Here is a 27,710-nt window from a genome sequence, read left to right on the forward strand (position 1 = left end):
GCCGCGTACACACGAGCGAACTTTCCGTCAGACTTGGTCCAGCGGACAATCCGATCGTGTGTGGGCTCCAGTGGACTTTTTTTTCCCGAAAGTCCGACGGACCTATAAATAAAACATGTTTCAAATCTGTCCGAGGGACTCGGCTTTCTAGCGTGCAAACCCTTCGTCTGTGTGCTAGTCCGACGGAACAAAGATGACGCATGCTCTGAAGCAAGTACAAGACTGAAGCCCTCGGTCTGGTAAAACTAGCCTTCGTATTGAAGCTAGCACATTCCTCACGCTGCTAATTCTGTGATCTTTTAATACAGTGCATTCTTTTTTTCTTTATAATGCTAGAAGAATGAAGTTGTTTTGCTGCTGATATTCAACACAGAGTTCTCACAAACTTCTTTCTTCATTATTTATCCTCATGTCATGACTAATATTCTAGTTTTTAAAAGCCAAATCTCCATAAATAATGTTTACAATTCTTTTTTAGACTCATCTTTTATAATTTTATATTTCAACAATATATATTTTCCAGTTTGTTAAAATAAAATAAATTCTAGTGATTTCCATTTTTTCTTTTTTTAGAGTTTCAAGTTACCACAATAACATTATAATCTTGTATCTTTTATGAACCTTAATGAGGTTGGTGTCCCTTGTTAATTTGACATAGGGGGGTTATTTACAAAAGGCAAATTCATTTAGCACTACAAGTGCAAAGTGCACTTGAAATTGCACTGAAAGAGCACTTGGAAGTGCAGTCGCTGCGGATCCGAGGGGCACATGCAAGGAAACTAAAAAAACAGCATTTTAGCTTGCACATGATTGGATGATAAAATCAGCAGAGCTTCCCCTCCTTTCAGATCTTCCCCTCAGATTTACAGCGACTGCACTTCCAACAAGTGCACTTGCAGTCCAATTTCAAGTGCACTTTGCAATTGTATTGCAAAATGAATTTTCCTTTTGTAAATAACCCCCGTAGTCTTTTTGACATGTACCTGCCTACTCACAAACAAACTGTCCTTTTTGAATAAAAACACACAGTAGATAATTTTTTTGTAAATAAAATAGCCATTCTGGTTAACAAAATAAAGAGGAAGGCAACACTGGAGACACTTTTGAAATTTGTGAAGTCTTTTGCCCCCCCAGGGCACACATCAAGTCAGTGGAAACCAAAATTGGGATCTTGCGGAGTCCATATAATATAGCGAGCACAATCTGTGTCTTCTGTCAGACCAGACTGAAGCCAGGCAATCACTTTCGACTCTTCCATGTAGCCTTCCCTCCATGCTTCTCTGCAGCCTTCGGAGGAGGAGGAGGAGCTTCATCATAAATATGTCTGGTTTCAGTAAGCTGGCCCCTCAACCCCTTCTGAAGGGCCTCAGAAAAAAGCCCCTCACAGAGGAGGCGTTGGCCCTTCTCCAGTTCCATCAACCTGGTGGCCAAATATGTACCATAGGCCTCTTCAGCATTGGGGGGGGTTACTGAGGAATTGTGTGGCTTCCCGAATGAGGGCAAGTGATTGCTCCTCTGTTCTGGTCATCTTTCTGGGCCTATTGGTGGGAAGGCAGAGGGGAGGCACCTGGCATTCTGTGAGGCTCCTACTGTGGCCAACCACCTCCTGCCTGCCACTGGGTCCAGCCACCTCCTCTCTACCACCGGGCACGTCCTCCTCCTCTCTACCACTGGCCTCCTCCTGGCTGAGCTCATCCTGTGTATAAAAAAAAGTGACATAGTTGTATTTTTTGCTTCATCAATCACACACAATTTTCAGCTCATGACTTGCAAATTGAATTGTAAACAAATAGAAAAGGCTATCATTTTGACCCCACCATTGTTCTAGCTGTTCACCAATATTTGAACAACATTTTTGGCCACTACTGCCTAGTGATATGTATACATAATCATTTTTGTGATTAAATCATTGATTTTGTAAGCAATTCAAACATTTTAGTTTACATCATTAATATTAGGACAATCAATAATTAAAAAAAAAAAAGTATACCTGGCTCAAGCTGGGAGCATCCACTTCTTCAAGGATGAAAGGGCCCGGTTCTTCCTGGGATGCCTCAGCTGGGGTGGAGGGAAGGGTGGAGGGAAGGGTCGAAAGCGATTGCCTCGCTTCTGTTTGGTCATCCAGAAAACGCAGTTTGGGGTAGTACCACAGCTTGGGGACATAAACCTTATCTGCTGCTGCTCCTGATTTGAGGGACTCCTGTATCTTCCTGTGCTCCCACCTGTACATATTCCGCAAGATCCCAATTTTACTATCCACTAACCTAATGTCTGCCTGGGGGACTCGAGTCTTTACAAACTCCCGAAGTATTCCCAGTGTTGCCTGCCTTGATTGCTTATTGAAATACAAGGGGTGCTTGACCTCCCACAGGTTTCGATTAGCTTGATATAGGTCAATAAAATGACTCAAAAAATCCTGAAAGACAATACACAAGAGAAAAACAGTAATGTCAGTCCAAACTCACAGTATTATCTTTATCCCAATATAGGGCACACACACACACGAAACGAAAACACCAATGTCACCAATGTCAGTGCAAATGTGCAAACTCTCAGTAACCCTCATTATCTTATCCCAATATAGGCCTCAATTTTGAAGCAGTATAGGCCACTGTGATGGACCAAGTTTAAATCTTACCTTTGTTTATGACGCTCACTACTTCCGTTCGGACATACGTAGGCCAGCGTACTAACTTTATATACACTGCGCATGTGTCATGCTCCACCTGCGTCGCCTGCCTCTGACGTTCCTTATGATGAATTTTCCCCGCCCCTTCTCTCTTCGTTGCGCAGTGGAAGTATATAGATAAAGATGGCGGAGACATTATCAGGAACTAGTGTGGAGGAAAGCCCGGAGCCCCAAACATCCAGATCCAGGAGGAGATTTAAGGCCACCAACATGGCCTTTGAAGAAATGGTGGACATCTTCAGGGAGGACTATGATGGCAAAAATGGTCCATACACCCGACCTAATTTGCGGAAGGACCAAATAATGTCCTCAGTTGTCACTACTCTGGAGCAGCAATTTGGGGGTACGACGGGCTGAAGACCAATTGAGAAAGCGCTGGTCTGACCTTAAAACGAGGGAGCCAGATCAGTGTAGAAGAATCAAGAAGGTGCTTAAAAAAAGTAAGTACTTGTCGATACTTATATACTTATATACTGATATACTTATGATACTTATCGTTTATAGTGTTGTACTGTATGCGATCGTTCGTAAATATCATTTGTTTGAAAGTACATATGTTTCTAACTAAATGTTGTTCGTTTGCCAAGAAATACGATGGTATGGGGTTCTACATACATTTTGGTCTTGATAATTTGTCTTAGTAAAAGAAGTTTAGGATATTGTTGTGTAGATCTGTTTGAAACTAGAATGCTTTGAAAAAATGATTCAGTGTAATGTAAGGACAGGACACAGCAGCTGTTTCCACATCTGGACTCAGGAGCACTAGTGTACTGTGGGACACCAGAAAACATTTTTTAGGATAATCCACACAGGGGCTCCAGGGGATATTTGAGGTGTCTCCATCTGTGAAACTTGGCCTAAAAAGGTAAGTATTGCAGTTTGGTCAAAAGGGAATTGGAATCATGCCTTCAAGTTGGATCTTTTCACAAACAAACAATTGTACACCACTTCAAAGCAATGTTTCATATTCCTATTTCTGGACTCAAATATCAGTGTGCTAAGTATACCTTTTTTGTTTCATTCTCATAGGGGAGAAAAGACTCAGACAACAGTCAGAGGATCCCAGGACCCCCCTGACCTCACCAGCCTGATTGGGTAATTAGCCCATGCCCACCCGAGGATCTGGAGGAAGGAGAGGTGGAGGAAGTGGGTGAGATCTGAACCCCACCAGGTGAGTATCTGACGCCCCAGCTTAAGGTAATCTATTTATGCCTGCATATTTCTAAATACATATTTTTTCTAAAATTTTAGGTGATGTTCTGGTTGTGGAAGGGCAAGCGGCGGACCCATTTACCACTGACAGTGCCCTAATTGGGCAGATCATGGTCTGGAATGGGCACATTGATGAAATGCGCAATCACCTAGACAGCATGAAAAATCGGCTGGACATAATGCAACAGGAAATGAAGAACATGATGTTTTGGGGAGAATCTAATCCATTTTTCCCTAAAACACCATCGATCATGTTCTTCATTTCCTTTTTAAATTAGAACATAGTTATGTTTTTATAGATTTCAAATTTTAAAAGCCAAATTTGGAAGATGCACACGGTGTGTAAACATGTGCTATCTGCCATCAGGGGATCTCAATGTACGCGTTTTGTGTTTGCAACCCCTTCCTCTCCATTGATCCCCCATGATGGGAGGTAGCACATGTTGACATTACCCATTTGGATTCACAATTTGTGTGCATCTTCAAAATTTGGCTTTTACATGGGTGACATCATCTGCAACTTTTACATGTTGAACTTTGTAACTTCCTTTGTTAAAAACCCTGTTTTAAAATACAAATTGTAAAAAAAAAAAAAAACATATTATAAAAAATTATGCAGAAAATACCAAAAAAAAATTAAAAAATATTGTTCCCCCCCAAAAAAAATTATATTGAGTAAAAAATATAAAAAAAAAAAAAAAAAAAAACATTGAATGACGTTTTAAAAAAATGCACGTTTGAATGTGCACACAGTAAAAAATTTAAACGACAACAATGTGTGTGGCTTCTTCTTTCAATACTCAATACCAGTTTTGGAATGAATTTTGTGTTTACAGTGACAAAGGGCCTTATTTACTAAAGGGAAATGAACTTGGCACTACAAGTGCACTAGGAGAACCTAGGAGACAGCCAAAAAGAAAAGCAAACAAGAATAAAAACTCGAGATTTTATCATAAAAAAAGGATTTTTTTATTAATTGAAAGGTTAAATATGTTCTGGCATTGCAATGGCCCCCCTACCATTAAAATAATTTACATATTTGTCACGCCCTTGACGGGCAGTTTGGGGGGCCAAGCCAGTACAGCCAGTATCCAGGCCTGTGAGTACAGATTCTGCACTAAGTCCGGCCTTAGGCCCAACTGAAGTAATATATGTTTGAGAATGTTTTCATAAAAAATTATGGAGTATGCAACAACACATGATTATATGATTGATTTTATAGTCCACCATATTCATGGCTGGGAGAAACAAACGGAACCGGCTGGCCATAATCCCGAAGGCATTCTCCACAACTCTTCTCGCTCTGGCCAGCCGGTAATTAAATACCCTCCTCTCCGGGGTGAGGGTCCTTTGGGGGAACGGCCTCATCGGGTGCTCGCCCAGACCGAAGGCTTCATCTGCGATGAATACAGAGGGGAGTCCCTCAACGTTCTCAGGCATCGGGTGGCAATCCTAGGCCACCAGTCTGGAGATGCTGGCTGAACTTGGTTTGGGCGAAGAAACAAATTGTATGGGGGGGGGTTCAAAATTAGACAATTGTGGGGGAGGGTTCAAAATTAGTTGAAGACCACACGTTACATTTGGAGACATTTGAGGGGGTGGTTCGGGAAAAGCAGTACAATGGAGCTGACAATATACATTGTTAAAGGAACTAGACTATAGGTTTTTATGGGCCCAGGATTGCATGCTGGGGAGGTTAGTGAAGGCAAATATGCATGTAGGCCAAAAAAGGAGTTTAAAAAATAAAAACATGCATGCATGAAGATAACGGGGACATTTACAGCATATTCCAATCATGGTAATTAGGTAATGATGAAATTAATACAATGCATTAGCAAATATTAAATACATATAATGTAATGTTAAAGGATAAAACTTACCTTTTAATATAGTCCTTCTGCAGGACCTGAATAATGGCAGAACAGGTCTCTGGGATAATGATCCCCAGAGCCTGGGGGGAGATGCCTGTCGAGAACTTAAGGTCCTGAAGGCTTCTCCCAGTCGCCAAGTAATGCAACATGGCAACTAGCCTCTGCTCCGCAGTGATGGCTTGCCGCATGCAGGTATCCTGCCTGCTGATGTAAGGGGTCAGCAAAGCCAGCAGACGTTGAAAAACAGGGTCCGTCATCCTGAGATAATTCCTGAAATCCTCAGGATTATTCTCACGGATCTCACAAAGCAAAGGCATGTACGAGAATTGGTCACGCTGGCGCAGCCAATTCTTCGTCCATGAACTCCTCCTCGCCCTGTTCATGGACTGGGCTTGGGTCAAAGTATGAACCCCAACACCAAGCCCCCACACAGCATGAACTCAAGAATAAGTACGTACACGCACCATGGCTTCAAAATGGTTGGCAGGTCAAACAAACTTAAACGAATGCACTGAAGAACAGCAAGGCCTGTGAAGAGCGACCTGAAGAACAGGAACGAGTGGACCAGAAAGGCCTGATATACAGGTACGAACTGTCCAACATGCACTGAAAACCAGATACAAACCCCACAAGCACAAACTGAACCGCAGAAAACGATCGAAATAAGCTGAAGTCTGAAAAGCGCAAATCGTCTCTAACCAAACTTCTACTAACACGAGATAAACACGAGATTAGCAGAAGGAGCCCAAAGGGTGCCATACTGGGGCTTGAACTTACTTTTTCTAGTCCCTTTGTACGTGCTGTACGTCACTGCGCTCGAAACCAGCGGACTTTTGGAGTGATCGTGTGTGTCCAAGTCTGTTCGTTTGAAAGTCCGGCGGACCTACGCTGCAAAGTCCGTCGGAAAGACTGTTGGACCTCGTCCGTCAAAAAGTCCACTCGTGTGTATGCGGCATACGAGGAGATCACAGCCTAGGGGAGCTACTAGCCCCCTATGCCTTTCTGCCATGTGGCTGTGGGGTGTTGAGGCTTTAGGTGGTTGACCTGGAGGCCTGCTTTGTTGAAAGTTTCTGAAAGCTGACCGAGGGACTATTCTGTTATCACAGGGTGGAAGAGTCGCAAGGATATTGAAAGGAGGAAACCAATATTTCTAAGGACATTTGTGAGTACAGACTGGTGAGAGAGGTCCTAGAGACTGTGTGCTGAGGCCATCCGTCATGTGCTAGAGCGGGTTCAAAGGGGACATTGTGTTCTATGTCCTGAAGAGCTTAGTCTATTTAATTCTTAGTGAAAGGACTTTGCTTGGACTGCCCACAGAGGAAGATCAATCTCCTCAAGTTGCCACTTCGAAGCCTAGTTTACTTCTTCAAGGGCTTGGCCCATAGATCTGTGTCTTCAAATTATTGCTAAGGATCACTGGAGTATCCTAACCACTACTTATCCAAGTTCTACAATAAAACCTCAGAAAAAGCATACTCCTGGACTGGTTAATGAGCCTGACGAGTGACTGATTGGTGTGTTGTGCTGCTAGGAAACTGCAGGGAAAAGGATCCGGGCAAACCAAGTGGCTCCTACGGGGTTTGCGCTACACAACTTCAGTTCAGACCTGAAACGGACCGAAAGACACACAGGGCTCCTTTGCAAATTTGCACCGGAGCCGCAGTGGAGATGTGTGAACCGGCTCCATAGAGAGCCGGTCACAATCTCCTACCATGCGAACTGCAAGCTGTGAAACCGCTTCCAATTTGCATAGGTGTTAACCCAGCCTTAAGAGAGGATATGAACACAATATACAAAACTTTACATTGTGATTCTAGAATTGGGAGGAAACTTTTAAACCTAAGGTCTCTAAAGAAGACATGCAGCCACATAATGAAGTTGGAGGAGAACTAGTTCAGTCTTAAAGCTGCGTAAGGGGTTTTTACTGCTAGAAACTTTTATGTGTATTGCTCAGCGAACACAATGTACTGGGATATTATAAAATGGTGACAAAAACACACACACATTCAAGATGAACTGGATGGACTGGTGTCTTTATTCAACCTTACCATGTTACTATGTAAAATTAGCCAGCAGCAGGTCAATTTTAACGGGGGAGAATTTGTTGAAATGTACTAAAGAAAAAGAAAACAGTCAGGAGTTTAAAATTAAGAGACCACAAATAACACATACATAGCAGTATAACATTGGCCAGCAGCAGAACAATTTTAACTAGCAAGTCTAGGTCCCAATTTACTAGAAACAAACAGCACCAGCTGGAGTTTTACTATAAAAATAAATATATTGTATTTCCACTTTAGTAGCCAAATTGGGATTACATCTACTTTATAGTTGTTACTATATTCATTCACATAGCATAACATATATAAAAAAATTGCAGTTTACCATTTTTAAATGCTCTGTTCTGGACATGCAAGGAAAATCCTACAGTTCTCTTTGTTTATGAGAGGGCTGGGGAGCTGTGTTAGCCATAATTGACCCTGTCTGTACTCTGCAAGCTAATTTTTATTGTCATCTGTAACTAGATTTGAACACTGTCTGTCCTAAAAGAGGGTTAAATGTTCAGGGATTATGCTTCTTGCATTATATGCTCATAGGGAGAGACTTGGGACAGAATCACTTTGATATTGTTCAAGAAAACCTTGCAGCCAGCCATGAGGAGAAACAGGAGAAAATGGAAAAAAAAAAAAGGAAAACAGTGTTTTTTATGCACCACATGAATCACTTATAGAATTTTTGATAAAAAATAATTTTATTTTAATATCAATAAAAATATGTGCATGTGCAAAAATATCCATAAAACAACCACAGACACAGGGACATTTATTCCTTTCAGTTGACAACACTGACACGGGGTTATTTTTCAGTCACATCACCAACATAGCAACATTTTTTCATTTCACTGGCACAACAGACACAGGACCTTGTCCTAGCACTGATTGCAGCAGGAAGGTAATATGAATATTTACTTTTCAGGCCTGGTGCATTCTTTTTTCCTCTATGCCCTATTATATTGTGTGCCCATTTGAAGCAATAACTAGATTTTATCCCCCTATTTGTTGCTCTAGTTTCCCTCTTCTGATGTCTCCTATGCAGTACCCTGAGTACCCTTTATGCAGGGCTGGTGCAAGGATTTTTGACACCCTAGGCGAAACCTCATTTTGCCACCCCCCTTGACTCCACCCCCTTTGCCCTGCCCATGTATACCCCACCTTTTTAATGAAGCACCCATCAAATGCAGCCTCACCAGCGCCCATGAAATGCAGCCTCACCAGAGCCCATCAATGCAGCCTCACCAGAGCCCATCAATGCAGCCTCACCAGCGCCCATCAATGCAGCCTCACCAGCGCCCATCAATGCAGCCTCACCAGCGCCCATCAAATGCAGCCTACCAGTGCCCATCAAATGCAGCCCACCAGCGCCCATCAAATGCAGCCTACCAGCGCCCAGCAATGCAGCCTCACCAGCGCCCATCAAATGCAGCCTCACCAGTGCCCATCAAATGCAGCCTCACCAGCGCCCATCAATGCAGCCTCACCAGCGCCCATCAATGCAGCCTCACCAGCACCAATCAATGCAGCCTCACCAGCACCAATCAATGCAGCCTACCAGCACCCATCAATGCAGCCTCACTAGAGCCCATCAAATTCAGCCTCACCAGCGCCCATCAATGCAGCCTACCAGCACACATCAATACAGCCTCACCAGCACCCATCAATGCAGCCTACCAGCACCCATCAATGCAGCCTCACCAGCACCCATCAATGCAGCCTAACCAGAGCCCATCAAATGCAGCCTCACCAGAGCCCATTAAATGCAGCCCACCAGTGCCCATTAATGAATGTTTGCTTGCTTCTATTCATTCGGGAGTTGGGACACAGTCCTCCACCAGCGTTGTGCCTCTGACACTATGTGCGAAGGGAGCAGCGGCTGCCTGCTGGTGCTGAGACTTGGTTGCTTGCTGCAGAGAGTAGGAACACCAGTGGCTGGGCGCCCTAGGCAGCAGTGCGCCCTAGGCGGCTGCCTAGTTTGCCTAGTGGTAGCACCGGCCCTGCCTTTATGCCTACTTTTCTAGGGGATATCTGGCCACATTTGTGGTGTCACATTTGTAGGACATGTGGACATGTGGGCAGGTCCCTACAGATTGGTATGACATGTGTCTTCCCTTGCTGTATGCTGCGTAAGTTATGCTTTTCCTTGCAACTGTATGTGACTGCCTCTGGAACAGAGGGAGTTAAAAAGTTTGCCGATGCTAAAGTCATGCTGATCTTATGTGTTTACTTTGTGTTGGGAATGGCATAAGTACAAGAGATCAGCAACCTAGTGGGGTTGGAGAGATGGGAAGAGAGCAAACAGATCGACCAGTGTGTAGAGACTTTCTTCTGACACACACCTTCAGCAGGAGCACAATTGAGGTTCTGTACGAACCAAGCCAGTGCCTAGATCCTGTTGCTATGAACTTTAACCACTTGCCACACAAGCCTATTCTGGCATTTCACACCTACATGTAAAAATCATAATTTTTTTGCTAGAAAATTACTCAGAACCCCCCCCCCCCAACATATTTTTTTTAGCAGAGACCCTAGGGAGCCCTTTTTTACACTTTCCCTTTCAATTTAAATTTTTTGATTACTTTTATTCCTATTGCAAGAGATGTAAACATCCCTCCTAATAGGAATAGGCCATGACGGGTCTTCCTTACGGAGAAATCTGGGGTCTATAAGTTCCCACATCTCTCCTCCTATCCTGGAAAGCCTGAGATAAAAAAAAAAGAAAGAAAGAAAGAAAAATAAATAAAGAAAATAGCTCTCAAGCTTTCCAGCTAAAAAAACGGCAGTGTTTACATCTGCAAGCATGGTAATTGACGTTCTGACATCCCTTCTGGCCTCCAAGGGTCATAGAGGGTCATAGAGATGTCGGGGCACCACCTGGTCCAAGGCCAGCTCTATGGTAAACCGCCACAGTCGGCAGATTCATTCTCTGGCTCCCCGATCCCACAGGCGAGCCCAGAGAAGCACCGGAAGGTGGCGGGGGGGGGGGACCGTCCTCTTCCGCCCTCTGTAAAAGCAATGATGGCTTTTACATTGTAAGAAATTGCCAGAAAAAAAAGATATCTGGATGATGCCTGTAGCTGCAGGCATCATCCAGATATCACCACTTCACATCCCAGACATCATACGATGTCAACCCAGGGGAAGTGGTCAACAAAATGTTATGGGGCCAAATTGTTGGGTAGGGGCAGCACATAGCTATTGCTGTATGATTATGCAGTGCTGTAAGGATGAAGTTTGCAAAATGGAAGGATTCTGTCTTTGTTATGTTTTCTGATGATATCCTTAAGTAAAAGCACTAAATTATTGAAGAGCTGAAGTCTGAAGACATTCAAGGTCTTATACTGGTGTATGCACGATTTATCACAGAACACAATCACATATTGTGAAGATACAGTACAGGGGTCCCAGGCGTGGTTGAGTTAACCCTTGCAAGAGGTTTTGCTGCTGCCGGTGAATCAAAGTCCAATTTTTTGTTACAGTATAATATAATAAAATATTATAGCAGTCAGCCAGCCAAGAAGCTTGGTGACTTGGCGAAGGTGATGGAGGTCCCCAGTAGTGAAGGAATTAGGGTACTTGGGTTCTCTCCCTAGTAGTCAGTACTCCAGTACTTGTGTCAGATTGCAGTGCAGGGCATCCCAGGGACCTATCCTTATGATCTCCAAGGACCGGGGGCGTAACTAGAAATCACAGGGCCCCATAGCAAAATGTTGTATGGACCCCCCCCTGCAAACAGCCCCCCCCCCACAAAAAAATTGAACAACAGATTACCACACTCGATTTTTTTTTTTTAGATTTTTTTTAGATTTTTATTTTTTTCACAGCACCGGTCCTGAGGAGCTGCGGGCAGGAGTTTTTAGACGAGGCCGCGGTTTCGGCCTAGTCCGTGAGGCCAAACGCCGCGGACTAGGCCGAAGCAGCGGCCTCGCCTAAAAACTCCTGCCCGCAGCTCCTCAGGACCGGTGCGGTGTCCAAAAAAATAAATAAATAAATTTGAATCGTGAATCGAGTTTTATTTTTTTAAATCGCAGTTTTTTTTTTTTTTTTAGAAAATTGCCCAGCCCTAGTGACCGTGACCAGTAAAATAATTCCTCAGTGACCCTGAGGGGACCAGTACAATCATTCATCAATGACCGTGAGGTGACCAGTAAATCATTCATCAGTGACCGTGACGTGACCAGTACAATCATTTCTCAGTGACCATGAGGTGACCAGTACAATCATTTCTCAGTGACCATGATGTGACCAGTACAATCATTTCTCAGTGACCATGAGGTGACCAGTACAATCATGCATCAGTGACCGTGACCTGACCAGTACAATCATTTCTCAGTGACCGTGATGTGACCAGTACAATCATTTCTCTGTGACCGTGATGTGACCAGTACAATCATTTCTCAGTGACCATGAGGTGACCAGTACAATCATTTCTCAGTGACCGTGATGTGACCAGTACAATCATTTCTCAGTGACCATGGGGTGACCTGTGCAGCCTGCAGGACATTAATACAGCAGTTACTTGACTCCAGTGCAGGACATTTACCCCCCTCCCCCCACCCCCCATCATGCTGTATATTAGAGAACAGACACAGTTTATATTCCTCTGGCTGTATAACATCACTGAATGCAGCATAATTACCTGTGTGAAACGTGAATGATCTCTCAGTCTGAATCTGTCTCTCTCTGGCGCTCTGCAATACAGTAGGTTCCTCCTCCTCAGCGGCGCTGCCTGGCTCGGCTCCTCTTGGTTGCAGCAGGCTCTGCAATAACTCTCGACGCTTCTCTCTCCTCCGGCCGAGTGACATCACGCCGCTGGGATGGGGATGGCGTCGGGTCGGTGTTCTAGCTACTGTGAAGCACCAGGGACAGTCACAGGAGCTTGCTGATTCCACTCGGCAGCGGGCCCCCGGCTGAGGGCCCCACTCGGCAGCATGCCGGGGCCCCATAGCGACCGCGGGCCCCATAGCGACACACGCGGTAGTTCCGCCACTGCCAAGGACTCTCTCTCTCCCTTGACCTTGAGTCCTTGGAGATCATAAGCATGGTGTTGGCTTTCTGGAGTATATAGCAGTGTAATACCGAAGAGGACAAGAGTGAATGATAACTGGGTCACTGGGAGTGATGAGTCATGGGTTGGTGAAGTCCATTGCTAGCTCAGAAATGCTACAGTGCCTTGCAAAAATATTCACCCCCTTGGCTTTTTACCTATTTTGTCACATTACAGCCCTTGGTTCAGTGTTTAATCTGAATTATATGTGATGGATCAGAACACAATAGTCTAAGTCTGTGATGTAAAATTGGAAAAATACATGCATAAAACTATTTTTCAGAAATAAAAAACTGATAATTGCGTATGTATTCACCCCCTCTGTTATGAAGACCATAAAAAGCTCTGGTGCAACCAATTACCTTCAGAAATCACACAATTAGTGAAATGATGTCCACCTGTGTGCAATCTAAGTGTCATGTGAACTGTCATTACATTTACACCTTTTTGAAAGGCCCCAGAGGCTGCAACACCTAAGCAAGAGGCACCACTAACCAAACACTGCCATGAAGACCAAGGAACTCTCCAAACAAGTAAGGGACAATGTTGTTGAGAAGTACAAGTCAGGGTTATAGAATTGAATACAAAGAGCTGCGCTTAGAACAGTAATTTAGGTGTGCTGCCTCCCTTAAAAGAGCTTCCCTAGGGATTCTCTACTAACTAGAATTATATTAACAAGGGTTGTGGCGCTTCCTATGGGGTAATGGATGGGAGGGGTGGTTACCCAGATGGTTTCCCTCAGTAGATCCCAATAGAGGTACCTGGTATCTACCAGGGAAAAAACTTAGTTGCCGTAAGAATATATATGTCTGTGCCTACACACATACACATATATATCCACATACACCCGTGTGTATCAGCAGATATAAATAAATAAATAATTAGATAGGTAATGTCTTCAAGGGGTCTGGCCTGAGGCCCCTAATACTGTGGTAAATCTGCACCATATACCACCACTAGGTGAAAATATCTATACCATATATACGTGAACCTTATATGCTCTACTAATCCAAAATAATTCAAACCATCAAAATAAACCTCTGCTCCCCGTGCAGAAAAGCATGTGTAAATATGAGTAAATATGAGTAGAAGGACTTTACATATTATATCAAAATAGTGCAAATAAACGTATTATACTCAAATAAGTCCAAAGAAAACCAAGGTTAGCAATTTTGCAGTAATGATAGTCCTTAAAGTGAAAAAACTTGTGAAAAAACTTATTTTTGAAAAAACTTGTTCAGATCCAATGTTTCAACAATTTCGTGACTTGAGTGCTCTCGGGTAATTCCTGTGACTTTTGTGCACCCCCTTGCGGGTCCCCACTCACCAGATCCAACAGCCCCAAAAGGGGCGACCAGCATAAGATGTCTCAGTCACGATCTCCTCTCCGCGGCAGTTTTGCGGGCCCCTCAAGGTGGTTTCCGTGCCGTTGATTTCCTCAATAGATTCCTCCAATCTCAGATGGACCAGGTTGCAAGGGGAGTTGCGATTCTCTCCCCCACCTTCCTACCGAGCATCCAGATAGTTTCCTACCATTGGGTTCAATATCCGCAGTGGCTCCCTCATGCAAAGAAAAAGTAGGAAGCTCCCATGGTGTAGTATATATAAAAAGCTTTTATTCAAAAAACTCCATCAGCTTACAGCGGAGTAAAAAATAATATTAAAATTAATATAAATATACTAAATAAAATAACCAGTAGGTAACTCAGGAATGACCCTGAGAACAGACCCGTAGCGGTAAAAAGTGCGTGCCGCTGGTTAGAGCTATTTGCGCTCCACCTGCGTTCCAGCTAGGGTCCGTACCCGGAAGTGACGTAGCGTGCGTGGCGTCGTTGTACGCGTTTCGTCATAGGACGTCTTCAGCAACGATGCCAGCACGCCACGCGCTACGTCCATTAGTAGGGAGCCATCAAGCTAGATCCGCCCCATATTCCTGACAGTCCAATCCAAACGTAACAAGGCGGAGTGTCACTCCCACCTTGTCTGGAGTGTCAGCAGAGGTGATCATTCTGCTTTTCTCGTAATTAGCCCAGCTACTAGCATTACAAACTATATTGCCATCCTGTATTTTACACATTGTCCCTAGGGCAAATAGGTAGTGAAAACCCATTAGCTAAGGACAAATAAGTAAATAATGAAAAATCTAGCCCAGATAGAAATAAAACTAAAAAATAATAAAAATAAAATAATATAAATGCCCAGAGGGACTATATATAAAAAGAGAGAAGGTCTTGACATTTATTATGGACCATATATGTAAAGAAAAAAGGAACCTTTCCATAGGCTTAAATTAGCCTTAATCTCAACCCCTTTCTATACTCCCCCTATGCCCTCATATTGTATCATCAAGCGGTCACCTAATATGAGTCCTACTGAGGGAAAAAAAGGGGGGAATTGTTTGACCAATATTTCCCTGATTATAACTCATCAAGGGGCTTAAGCACTTTCCCAGTGCCTAAACTTATAGGGAGTATTTTTGAGCCCCATTTTTTTAAACCTAAGAGAGGTCCTCCTTGGGGGTAATGTTACCCAGATTGTTACAAATCGAAACTAACACCAGTAATTCTAATAAAGACATACAGAAATTATCTATGTTCCAAGATTAGGGAGTTCGGGCTTTTGGAGTTTTTGCCATTAGGCCTAATCAATTCTAGAAAGAGGTTTGGGGTCACCCCCATATTCTTGGTGTGGGTGATCAGGAGGCTAGATGTCCACTACCTAACCACTTGGGTCCATGAAGGAAACAGCAATAGGTGAGAATGTTGCCATGGTTAAATATGTGTACACCTGTATCTTACGGGTTGGCCAGAAAACAGTTTAAATCGATATCCAGGTTGAGGCCCCTGGGAGCAAGGGACCTCAACCTGTATATCCATGCAGTTTCATTTTGTGATATGAGTGTGGTTTTATTACCCCCTCGCCAGTGATCCCTCACACAGTCAATCCCATAAAAGATCATTCAGGGTTAGGTTATAAAAAAAAATCCAAATCTTTAATGATCCCTAGGAGCACCATCAAATCTATCATAACCAAATGGAAAGAACATGGCACAACAGCAAACCTGCCAAGAGACGGCTGCACACCAAAATCATGGATTGGGCAAGGAGGGCATTAATCAGAGAGGCAGCACAGAGACCTATGGTAACCCTGGAGGAGCTGCAGAGTTCCACAGCAGAAACCAGAGTATCTGTACATAGGACGACAATAAGGCGTACACTCCATAGAGTTGGGCTTTATGGCAGAGTGGCCAGAAGAAAGCCATTACTTTCAGCAAAAACCAAAATGGCACGTTTTGAGTTTGTGAAAAGGCATGTGGGAGACTCCCAAAATGTATGGAGGAAGGTGCTCTGGTCTGATGGTCAAAAATTGAACTTTTTGGCCATCAAAGAAAACGCTATGTCTGCCGCAAACCCAACAAATTACATCACCCAAAGAACACCATCCCCACAGTGAAACATGGTGGTGGCAGCATCATGCTGTGGGGATGTTTTTGAGCAGTCGGTACTGGGAAAATTGTCAGGGTTGAGGAAAAGATGGATGGTGCTAAATACAGGGATATTCTTGAGCAAAACCTGTACCACAATGTGTGTGATTTGAGGCTAGAACGGAGGTTCACCTTCCAGCAGGACAATGACCCCAAACACACTGCTAAAGCAACACTTGAGTGGTTTGAGGGGCAACATGTAAATGTGTCGGAATGGCCTAGTCAAAGCCCAGACCTCAATCCAATAGAAAATCTGTGGTCAGGCTTAAAGCTTGCTGTTCACAAGTGCAAACCATCCAACTTGAAGGAGCCGGAGCAGTTTTGCAAGGAGGAATGGGCAAAAATCCCAGTGGTAAGATGTGGCAATGTCAGGAGGGCCACGTACCTGAGGTGAGACCGAAGTAGTGGGAGGCCTCCCTTGCACCTCGGGTCCTTAAAGCCTATGGAGATGGAGACAGAGACTTGGTGGACACCGAGTGGCACGGGTGCCAGGGGTGCGGAGCACCGTGCAAGCCTTAGTCCGAGATTCGAGCTGAGGTCAAGTTCAGTTTGGCAACGAAGTATACAAGGGTTAATCAGAAGAAGAATGGTCGAGATCCAAGCCGGGGTCGGTTCCAATCTGGCAGCTGAGTACAAAAAGGGGCAAAGAAGTAGAATGGTCAAGGTACAAATCTGAAGTCAATGGCAAGCAGCAATCACGAGTAGTCAAATAGGTTTCCAGGTCACAACACGTTCAGACAGATCACACACTAGCACAGGAACAAGAGGGACTGAAGATAATCCAGCAATTCGGCAGTGTCTGGGCTGGGCTTATATAGGGAAGTTTGAGGTCACTTCCTGTGTGCCTCCTGGGCATTTTCCCGCCTTTTTCCATCACATCTTCTGTGCAGGTGTGGGTTGGCGCACTGAGGCGTCTTTGGCGCATGCTCAGTTGGCACCGATTTCTCCTTGTGGCAATGCGCCATTGGTGCATGCGTAGTAAGCCCTGGACTCTTACAGAGCCCCCCCCCCCTCGAAGGGGCAGCCTCTGGACACCCTTCTGAGATGAAGCTCACTGAATGAACCGCCGGAGAAGATCTGGAGCATGGATATGTGCCTCGTGTTCCCAGGATTCTCTTCAGGGCCATAACCCCTCCACTGTACCAGAAATTGGCATCCGCAGCCCCTTCTACGGCAGTCCAGGATGGCCTCCACCTCGTACTCCTCAATCTCTTTAATCCTAGAGGGAGGCGGAGGATGGGTCCCACGTTCCCCAAAGGGGTTCGGGGCCACAGGCTTCAGGAGGGAGGCCTGGAAGGCAGGGTGGATTCGGTAAGTTGAGGGTAGTTTGAGTTTGTAGACAACAGGGTTGAATTGGGACAGGGAAGGGCCCAACTTCTTGGAGGGACAGGCCAACTTCAAATGCCGGGTAGACAGCCAAACCTTGTCTCCCGGCTGAAGATCCAGGTCCCCCCACCGCCTTCAATCATAGATGGTCTTGTAATCCAGCTGTGCATTGGCCTCATTATTTCAACTTCTGGCATATCCATGGACCCCCAGAAGGTAACTGCAGTTCTTGAATGGCCAGTACCCTCAGACTGTAAGAGCGTCCAGAGGTTCGTGGGATTCGCCAATTTTTATGGAAGAAAAATGGTCGAGATCCAAGCCAGGGTCTGTTCCAATCTGGCAGATGAGTACAAAAAGGGGCAAAGAAGTACAGTAGAATGGTCAAGGTACAAATCCGAGGTCAATGGCAAGCAGCAATCAAGAGTAGCCAAATAGGTTTCCAGGTCACAACAAGTTCAGACAGATCACACTAGCACAGAAACAAGGGGGGACTGAAGATAATCCAGCAATTTGGCAGTGTCTGAGCTGGGCTTAGATAGGGAATTTTGAGGTCACTTCCTGTGCACCTCTTGGGCATTTTCCCGCCTTTTTCCATCAGGTTGAGGTCACTTCCTGTGCGCCTCCTGGGCATTTTCCTGCCTTTTTCCTTCAGGTCTTCTGCGCAGGTGCGGGTTGGCTCACTAAGGCGTCTTTGGTGCATGCTCAGTTGGCACCAATTTCCCCTTGCGGCAACGCGCCATTGGTGCATGTGTAGTAAGCCCTGGACTCTTACAGGCAAGCTCATAGAGACTTATCCAAAGCGACTTGGAGCTGTGATAGCCGCAAAAGGTGGCTGATAAAAAAAAAAAAAAAAAACATTTTAAAAGTTGTGGGCATGTTCTGTAAATTAAATGATGCAAATCCTCAAACAAACCATGTTAATTCCAGGTTATGAGGCAACAAAACACAAAAAATGTCACGGGGGGTAAATACTTTTGCAAGGCACTGTACATATGCTGCTGAAATAAAGGTGTTTGGCTAGAGTGTTGCAACAATAGGACTTAAGAGGGAGAGCAGAGATGAATGTATATAAGGGAAGAAATATCGTCCATAAACGGAGAGTGCTGACTTAAAGACACGCAACATATAATGTATTCATTTTGTGGTAAGAAATAGTATCAATGTTTATATGACATGATAGCTGGATGGGCACAAATGAGGTGGTGTAACTAATGGAGGCTATACATAATTGTAGTATCCAACGCAATGCATATTGATTATAAATAAAATCAATTGTGCTCGCGCTAAAAATGTGAATTGAAAAAAAATATGAATATATATAAACTGAGTATAAAATATAAACTAATTGTGCAAAAATGTTAAACCATAATTAGTATGCTAATAAAAACATACATGTAAAAATATATATATATATATATATATATATATAATGTGCAATCCTTATATATAAAATTCACAAAGTGCATCCACATAAAAGTGCAATCCTTATATAAAATGCTGAAAGTGCATCATGCATGAATATAGACCTAATTAATAAGTGCAAATCCTGTGACAATCAAGTGTATAAAACAAAATACGATCAGTAGATTCAAACTGAAACAAAGAAGTGCAAGAAAACAGTGTCCATGAATGAAGTGTTCATCAAGCTTCTCCTGAAAAGTGTCCAAATCACAACAAGCTGGATGTGCTCTCCCGTGATCCCCCACTTGTGCTTGCGCTCACCTCTATTCGTGTGACACGGTAGTTAAACAGTGTCAAAACACGCATTGGGGCCACTCCTGGGCTCACTCAGGATGCAATGATGTATGTCCAATCCTCACAGGTAAAACATCATTCATAAAAGAGAAAAAGAAAGCTCCATGGTGTAATATAGTAAGGGATTTATTTAAAGTAAAAGAAGTTCCTCCAGGAGGGTACTCACAGTATGCAGGTGCTACAGTGCACCAAACTATACAGGTGTATTTCGTTTAGCAGCGGCTCGTATGGCGTGCGGTGTGGTGTAAATTCCTCTCCTTCCCTGCTGACAGCTCCGTCCTACCCCTCCCCGACGCGTATTCGACACAGGGATCACGTGCCTTCCTCTGGGGGATATCGCAATGCATATTGATACCCCATGATTGTTTTATGGGTCTTTTATGCATATGTAGCTATTTTTATGGATATTGAAATCAAATAATCTTTTGCTAAAAAGGCTATATATGATTCACGTGGTGCCTCGAAAAATCAATTTTTTCTTTTTTTCTTTCATTGTTTTGAGTGACATTGAGTTATGGATGTGACACATTCCACCACTGTTAAATTAGTATGGGAACAATCTGCTGCACCAGCTCAGCAAGAAAAACAAATCATTTAGTAAGAGAACCATTAAGGCCTCATGCACACGAGACGCTGTTAAACGCATGTTCAGAGGCAGTTGGTCACTTTTTTCAACTGCCCCTGAACCCATTCAATGTTATCCTATGTGTCCATGTACACAGTCTCATTTTTTGGCGTTTTTAGGCAGTTTTGTTTAACCTCGTTTTTCCAGAAGCAAAAAAATGGGTTCAGACGCAAAAGTTTTCCACTTTTCAGACGCCAAAATGCTGGTACCGCATTTAGCCGCGTTTGCGTTTAAAAGCGTTTTTAAAGGAACCCTATTTTTTGGACCAGAAAACACAGAAATATGATGGTAAACTGCAGCAGAGAATGACATTTTGTGTCCCGAATTTGGGGCCCCATAGCTCGGGACCACTTGGTGCTAAGAACCCCAAATTTGGTGTGCAAACGCAGTGGAACCCGCACTACAACATATCCAAATTTGGGGTTCCCAGCTCCAAGTGGCCCTGATATACTGGGCCCCAAAATTCAGGTCACAAAATGTCAAGCACTTTTTTGCAGCAGAGAATGACATTTTGCGACCCGAATTTGGGACCCCATATCTTGGGGCCACTTGGTGCTAGGAACCCCAAATTTGGTGTACTAACACAGTGGAACCCCAGCTTTTGATATGTTGTAGTGTTAGTTCCAATGTGTTAGCACACTAATTTATATCATTCTCTGCTGCAGAAAAGTGCTTGACATTTTGCAACCCGACTTTGGGGCCTGTAAACGCGGCTTAACGTGGCATGCAAATGCAGCAAAACGGGCATTTCTAAACGCCTGTTTCAGCTTTTAAAAATATGTGTTCAGCAGAGTTTGCACCGGCGTCTCGTGTGCATGAAGCCTAACAGTGGTAAGCATGTTACTGCTACTGATTTTGCATTTGTTGTGCATAACCAGCCTTTGGTAGACATGTCTCTGGACTTTTCGTGCAATCATCCAAAGTATGTGATTACTGATTAGTTTATTTTATAAACTTAAAGCATAGCTCGAAAAAGGTAATTAGACAGAAAAAAAAAGGCCTGTTCATGATACTATTACCTCTCTTATATTTACATAGTGAATGCTGTACTGTGATTTGACTTTATTAGCTCTTCACGCCTTATGGATCAAACATATTAGGAGTGCTGTTATCATTTTCCTTATTTTTGAAGTTAAGCATAGGGCAAACCTATGCTTAACACCTACGTGTCTTTGTGGGTGCCCTTCTGGTGCCCTGCTTTCCCCCTTCATTTAAAAAGCAAGCCATATAGGTAACTGAATTGAATTACCCCCGCAATTACCCCTAGCCTGCATTTAGGTGTGGTATGAACATTAGATTATGAACTTATTGTGGGAATAGATATTGATGTGAATGTATCTTGATGATATAAATACTGACTAATACATAGTTAAGATGCCATTTTATTGGTCCAGGGATAACTTGCGCTCAACAGCCTTTAGTTGAAAAAGTTATAAAGGCGGTAACCATAATGCTGTATATTCTTTTTCTGTTATTAGTTGCAGAGAACTCTAAAACCTGGGATGCAGTGTATCACAAAAACGGATAACACCAATCCTAAATCACAGGAACTGGCATATCAAAAAGGTGATCTTGTTACTATAATAAGCACGTGCCAGGTAAGATCCTTATTTTCTTATATCATACTGTAGTAATGCTACTTTTCATGATTACGCTAATGCTTTATTCAGTGTTTATTAAAGATTTCATGGAAGGATAAAATGCACTTTTAGACAAAGGGCACTTATGAGTTTGCCCCTTTCACCCTGACATAAACTAACCCACCCTCTCTGACCACAGATGTATACTTCCTTATATCCAATGGCCATGAAATCCAGTGATTGTTTACATCCTGGCTGCACCCATGCATTACAGACCTAAGGACTTCTATGGGGATGGCTCCTGCTGCCTATTTTTGTCTCCAGCCTTGGCACACAGCCCCATAGAACAGTGAGACTTTAGTTGCTGGATGTAAGCAATTACTAGAAGCCCCAACTGTCAGATCTAAGTAAATATTTTAGTCAGGAAGGGCATACCAGCAGACAAGCTGGCTTTTCTGGAAGGCATCCTGTGCAAAGGCACAGGCTAATTTATGTTTCTTTACATGAACGTAGGAAATGGGCCCGTGCAGATCTATAAAACTGAGCCTGTGCTATGCTTCAATATTGTCTTTCAATGCATACCTGCAACCTGTTACTGCATCTGATTACTGTTAACGACCCAGTTTGTCTTGACTATTTTTGAACTCCACCTGCACTGACCCCAGCATGCCTCTGACTTCACTTCTGCCTGTGCCCCTTGCTCCAGCTTCACTGATCTGATAACAACTCAGCCTGTATCCTGACTTTGCTCTGCCTTTGTCACCATTGCTGCAGGACTGCCTGCTGCAAGCCTCTGCTACCAACCTGTCTGCTGTCACCAGTGCCAGCCTGCTCCTGTCTCCTGCTCACTGGTGTCCATCTGGCACTCTTGCTCCACTGTGGTCTACTGACGGTCTTCCCCTGCTTGATCCAAAGAGTTCATCCAGCCCTGCTGCAAGCAAAACCAATAGGCACTCGTGCCACTCTGTACTCTTGTGCCACCTGTCTGCTCTATCAGGGGCCTGGTGTCAGAGGTGTAAGAGAGGCCTTCTTCATCATGTCAGGCTCTTCTACCAGTTACGTACAGGGCCGGTACGGGGGGGAGGGGTGACTGCCCTGGGCGGTGCCTTAATCTGTGGTGAGGGGGGTGCACTGGGAACTTCTGTCACTTCTCCTGCCTGACAGGAGTGGCTGTCATTCTCTTTCCTGTTACTGCATAATGTATGGATTCCCCTGACATCTCCATTCCAGCAACTTCAACTCTGCTTTATCTCAACTGCATCCATTAATCACTCCTCTGCTTTCAAGCTCCCCTTCCCCTGTCAGCTTGCTCTCCTTCCCAGCCGAGTCACTTCAGGCATGTCGCTTTATCTTCCCTGCACAATCGTAAGTCAGCACAGATTCTCTTGTTCACATTAATTCCTAACACCATCTTCTTTCAGCTGCCCCATCCATAGATGTGCACTGCACGTCCTGCAGCCTCTGGTCTCAGCTCTGGACATTCCACACAGCCATTTGTCTGACTCCCTTTCCGTTCCAGTTTAGTCCTCTACTAACTGTCCTGTCCCTAAAATACAGCCTTAGTACTTTCCCTGCAGTCCTTCACTCCTCTCTTCATTAAAACATACTCTTACCACCCAGACCCCCCCCCCCCCCCCGCTTTTTCAGTTTCTTATCCCTAATAACCAGTGCGCTGCGGTTTGGCTGCAGTGTGATTGTATGTGTGGTTTTAGGTGCGCTCCCAATTAATTTTATTACACAGTGCATTTTCATGAAAGCGCATCAAATTCCTGCATGCTGCATGTTTGATGCACTTTTAGGAAACACTTCCAGCAGGATAATGCACCATGTCACAAAGCTCAAATCAATAAATTTACATAGTTAGTCAGGTTGAAAAAAGACACAAGTCCAACTAGTTCAACCAAAAAAACCCCATACAATCCCATATACACAATCCTATACTCACAGTTGATCCAGAGGAAGGCGAAAAACACCAGCAAAGCATGATCCAAATTGCTACAGGAGGGGACAAAATTCTTTCCTGATCCCCCGAGAGACAATCGGTTATTCCCTGGAACAACTTTACCTATAAATGTTAGTACCCAGTTATATTATTTACACCTAGGAAATAATCCAGGTTTTTTTATAGCAATCAACTGAGCTGGCCAGAACCACCTCTGGAGGAAGTCTATTCCACATTTTCACACCTCTTACTGTGAAGAAACCTTTCCGTATTTGGAGATGAAATCTCTTTTCCTCTAGAGGTAAAGAGTCCCCCCTTGTCCTCTGTGATGACATTAAAGTGAATAACTCAACACCAAATTCATTATATGGACCCTTTATGTATTTGTACATGTTGATCATATGCCCCCTTAATCTCATCTTCTCAGGAGAGAATAAATTCAGTTTCTCTAATCTTTCCCCATCGCTGAGCTCCTCCATGCCTCTTATCAGTTTGGTTGCCCTCCTCTGCACTTTCTCCAGTTCCCCGATATCCTTTTTGAGAGCTGGTGTAATGCTTCAGGCAGTGAACTATGTTGAATTGTGTGGATCACAGCTTTGGAAGTCTATGAATACTATATTCTTAACAGTTAACTTTAACCTTAACAGCTATCAGGTAGGAAGACTCAGATAAGTTTGGAAATACAATCAGTTTTATTTAGAGTGGTAATACACAGCCACGATGGGGAGCTTCAGAGGCAACTTAAAGGGGTTGTAAAGGTAAAAATTTTTTCACCTTAATGCATTCTATGCATTAAGGTGAAAAAACTTTTGACAGTACCGCCGCCCCCAGCCCCCCCGTTTTACTTACCTGACGCCTCGAATCTTCGCTCCTCGTCCTCGTCAGCTTCATTGCAGCTCAGCCTGGTCGCTGATTGGCTGCAGTGGATGGATTGAAAGCAGCGCAGCCATTGGCTCGCGCTGCTGTCAATCACATCCGATGACGCGGCGCGCCGGGGGGCGGGGCCGAGTGATACAGCGAGCGGCTATAGCCGCCGGCTGTATCACGGGAGCGCGCCCGCAAGCACTCACCACCGTGCGAGGGAGCTCGCATGAAGGTGGTAAATGCTTGCGGGGAGGAGCTGAAACAGCCGCCGAGGGACCCCAGAAGACCAGGTTCGGGGCCACTCTGTGCAGAACGAGCTGCACAGTGAAGGTAAGTATAACATGTTTGTTATTTTAAAAAAAAAAAAAAAACATCTTTACAACCCCTTTAAGCGTAGTTGCACTACACAGGGATAAAGTTTATAGGAAACATAAAGATACTTGCAGTGAGTGGATTCCTGGAATGGGGTCACCCAGTGGCTTCTTGAGAGATGTACTGGTCTCCTATGTGGAAAGGAACAGGTAAGGAGAGTCTCTGACTACTACAGAGGAAGGGGCTCTGTCCGGCCCAACAAGTGGAAGTTGGAGGGGCTCTGTCCGGCCCAAAAGTGAGGTGGAAGACGGGGCTCTATCTGGCCCAAAAGTGAGATGATAGTCGGAGCTCTGACCGGCCCAAAAGAGATGGTAGTCGGGGCTCTGTCCAGCCCAAAAGAGAGATGGAAGTCGGGGCTCTGTCCGGCCCAAAAGAGAGATGATAATTGGGGCTCTGACAGGCCCAAAAGAGAGATGATAGTTGGGGCTCTGACCGGCCCAATAGAGAGAGATGATGGCAGTCTTCTGTTGGAGATCTTTACCTGGCATTAGGTTCTTAGCACGAACGTCAAGCAAATGGCATCGGCTGTTTAAGTAGGGACAAGAGGAGGAGACGGGTGATGTCGTTGTGATGTCATCAATCTGCGACAGAGTTTGTGGAGATATCAGAGCTCCCAGTGGAAAAATAAAAATATTGCAGGAGAAATGTCAGAGCCTCCAGTGGAGGTATAAAAACATTACAGGAGAAATGTTGGAACCTCCAGTGGAGGGATAAAGACATTACAGGAGAGATGTCGGAGCCTCCAGTGGAGGGATAAGGACATTACAACTGGTGCCCAAAACTGAACTGCATATTCCAGATGAGGTCTTACTAATAATTTCCCCCCAAGCAAATTTCCCTAAAATCCATTGGACCATTGCATCACATAGGTTATTTACAATTTCCACCATACACATTACAATAATTATTTGACTCTAATGCTGTGTATACACGACCGGACTTTCGACGGACTGAATCACGTCGGACTTTTTGACGGACTTTCGACTGACTTCCGTCGAATCAGACTTGTCTACACACAATCACACCAAAGTCCAATGGATTTGACCGTGATGACATACGACTAGAATAAGGAAGTTCATAGCCAGTAGCCAATAGCTGCCCTAGCGTCGGTTTTCGTCCGTCGGACTAGCATACAGATGAACAGATTTGTCGACTGGACTCGAGTCCGTCGGAAAGATTTGAAACATGTTCTAAATCTAAAGTCCGTCACATTTTCAACAGAAAAGGTCCGCTGCAGGTTCGATGAAGCCCACACGCGGTCAAATTGTCCGTCGGATTGGTTCCGTCGGACAAGTTTGGTTGAAAAGTCCGACCGTGTGTACACGGCATTAGATTACTTTCACACTGGCTGCGACCGCCATTCGCACTAAAGCGCCACTCGTATTAGGGTAAAAACTCCCGCTTTGCGGGGCTATTAAAGCGATTTTTAAGGTGCTTTGGAAGTGCTGCCCATTCATTGCAATGGGCAGGGCCTTTTGGGAGCGCTAAATATATCGCTCCCAACCCGCCCCAAATATGCTGCTTGCAGGATTTTTGGTAATGTCCCACAAGCGCACCGCCCCAGTGTGAAAAGACACACTGCAATGAATGGGAGGCAGTTTTCAGGTGCTTTGCAGAGGCTATTTCTAGCGCTAAAGTGCCTGAAAACCACCCCAGTGTGAAAGGGGTCTAAAAATTAAGAACTAAATTTAATTGATTCTAGTCTTAAAATTTTATACAGCTTTAAAGTGGTTGTAAACTTCTGAAATTAAAAACAAACAAAGCATATTCTTCTATAGTGTGTACATACTGAACCCTATAGAAAGCATCTACTGTAATTTCTGTCTGCTCTGTCATTCCTCTGCTATATATATGAGTCACTTCTGACAGTCTATGCCAGCCTTTTTCAACCAGGTTGACTTCAGGTTTCTTCAGGGGTGTCTTGGCAAATTGCCTAAAAATTACCCAAAAATTGTATACAAGCTAGCAGGTGGACCAAGACTGCCTTTTAGTTACACAAGGTCACAGGCTTTCATTGTGCACAATTAAAACCTGACAGCAGACAATCCCTGGAGACTGAAGCCCCCCGCCCCCCCTCAAGCACACAGCAGATGATTGACAGCCCAAGCTGTGCATGTTTCCATATACACACCTATGCATTTTTAGTGCTTTTTGCATTTTGCAGATTTGCACTACAGAACGTGTTCCATAGGAAACCATGTTAAATGGACTGTAGTGCAAATCTGCAATATGCAAAAAGCACTAAAAATGCTTAGATGTGAATCGGGCCTAAGACTGTGTAGAGGTGGTGTGTCCTTTCTCTCCACTCAGTTCTCAGATTACACTCAGATTTCTGCTCTATGTTATGTTGTGTGTGATATCAGAATCCTGCCCCCTGGGAAGCTGTGCAGAAGTGATGGCTGTAGATAAACAGGTACAACATATGTAGGAGGACTTATTTAATCTCTGTGTATCATAAGAGGCTTTTCACTTCACTAGGCATATGTAAGAGTTTACAACACCTTAAGAGAATCCTCAAGAGAGAGTCAAATAAAGTGTTTTTTTTTTTACTTATGGGTGGGAAAGTTGTGGTATCTGCCTAAAAAATAGGATTCATATGCTAAACATTGCAAAAAATCAGTGTAAAATATCAATATTATTTACTGCTATAGCCATTATGCATTAGATTTCTGCCTAGTTACATAGGTGGCCTTAATTTGGGCAACATTTCCTTTTTAGAGATTAAATTAGAATTTGAAATCATATTTGTAAGGTTTTCCCTCAATTTGTCACACATTTATTTTTTTTCTATTAAATTGCAGCAATTAATGGTACACTTTTGATGCTAGACCATAGTTTAGAATATCACCCTAAGGCTGGGTTCACATATGTGCGAATTTGCATGACATG

At 44.0% G+C, this 27,710-nt stretch overlaps 1 protein-coding gene across 1 annotated transcript in view; it reads left to right on the forward strand.

Moving 5' to 3' along the window:
- MATK (megakaryocyte-associated tyrosine kinase) overlaps nucleotides 1-27,710 on the forward strand; it is a 251,195-nt gene that overhangs the window by 169,078 nt on the left and 54,407 nt on the right. Inside the window, exon 5 of the mRNA XM_073594228.1 lies at nucleotides 21,542-21,661. Coding sequence (XP_073450329.1) covers nucleotides 21,542-21,661 — 120 coding nt within the window. The remainder of the gene's footprint in view (nucleotides 1-21,541; nucleotides 21,662-27,710) is intronic.

The sequence above is a fragment of the Aquarana catesbeiana genome, linkage group LG01 (assembly GCF_042186555.1).
Source record: "Aquarana catesbeiana isolate 2022-GZ linkage group LG01, ASM4218655v1, whole genome shotgun sequence".
NCBI lineage: Eukaryota > Metazoa > Chordata > Amphibia > Anura > Ranidae > Aquarana > Aquarana catesbeiana.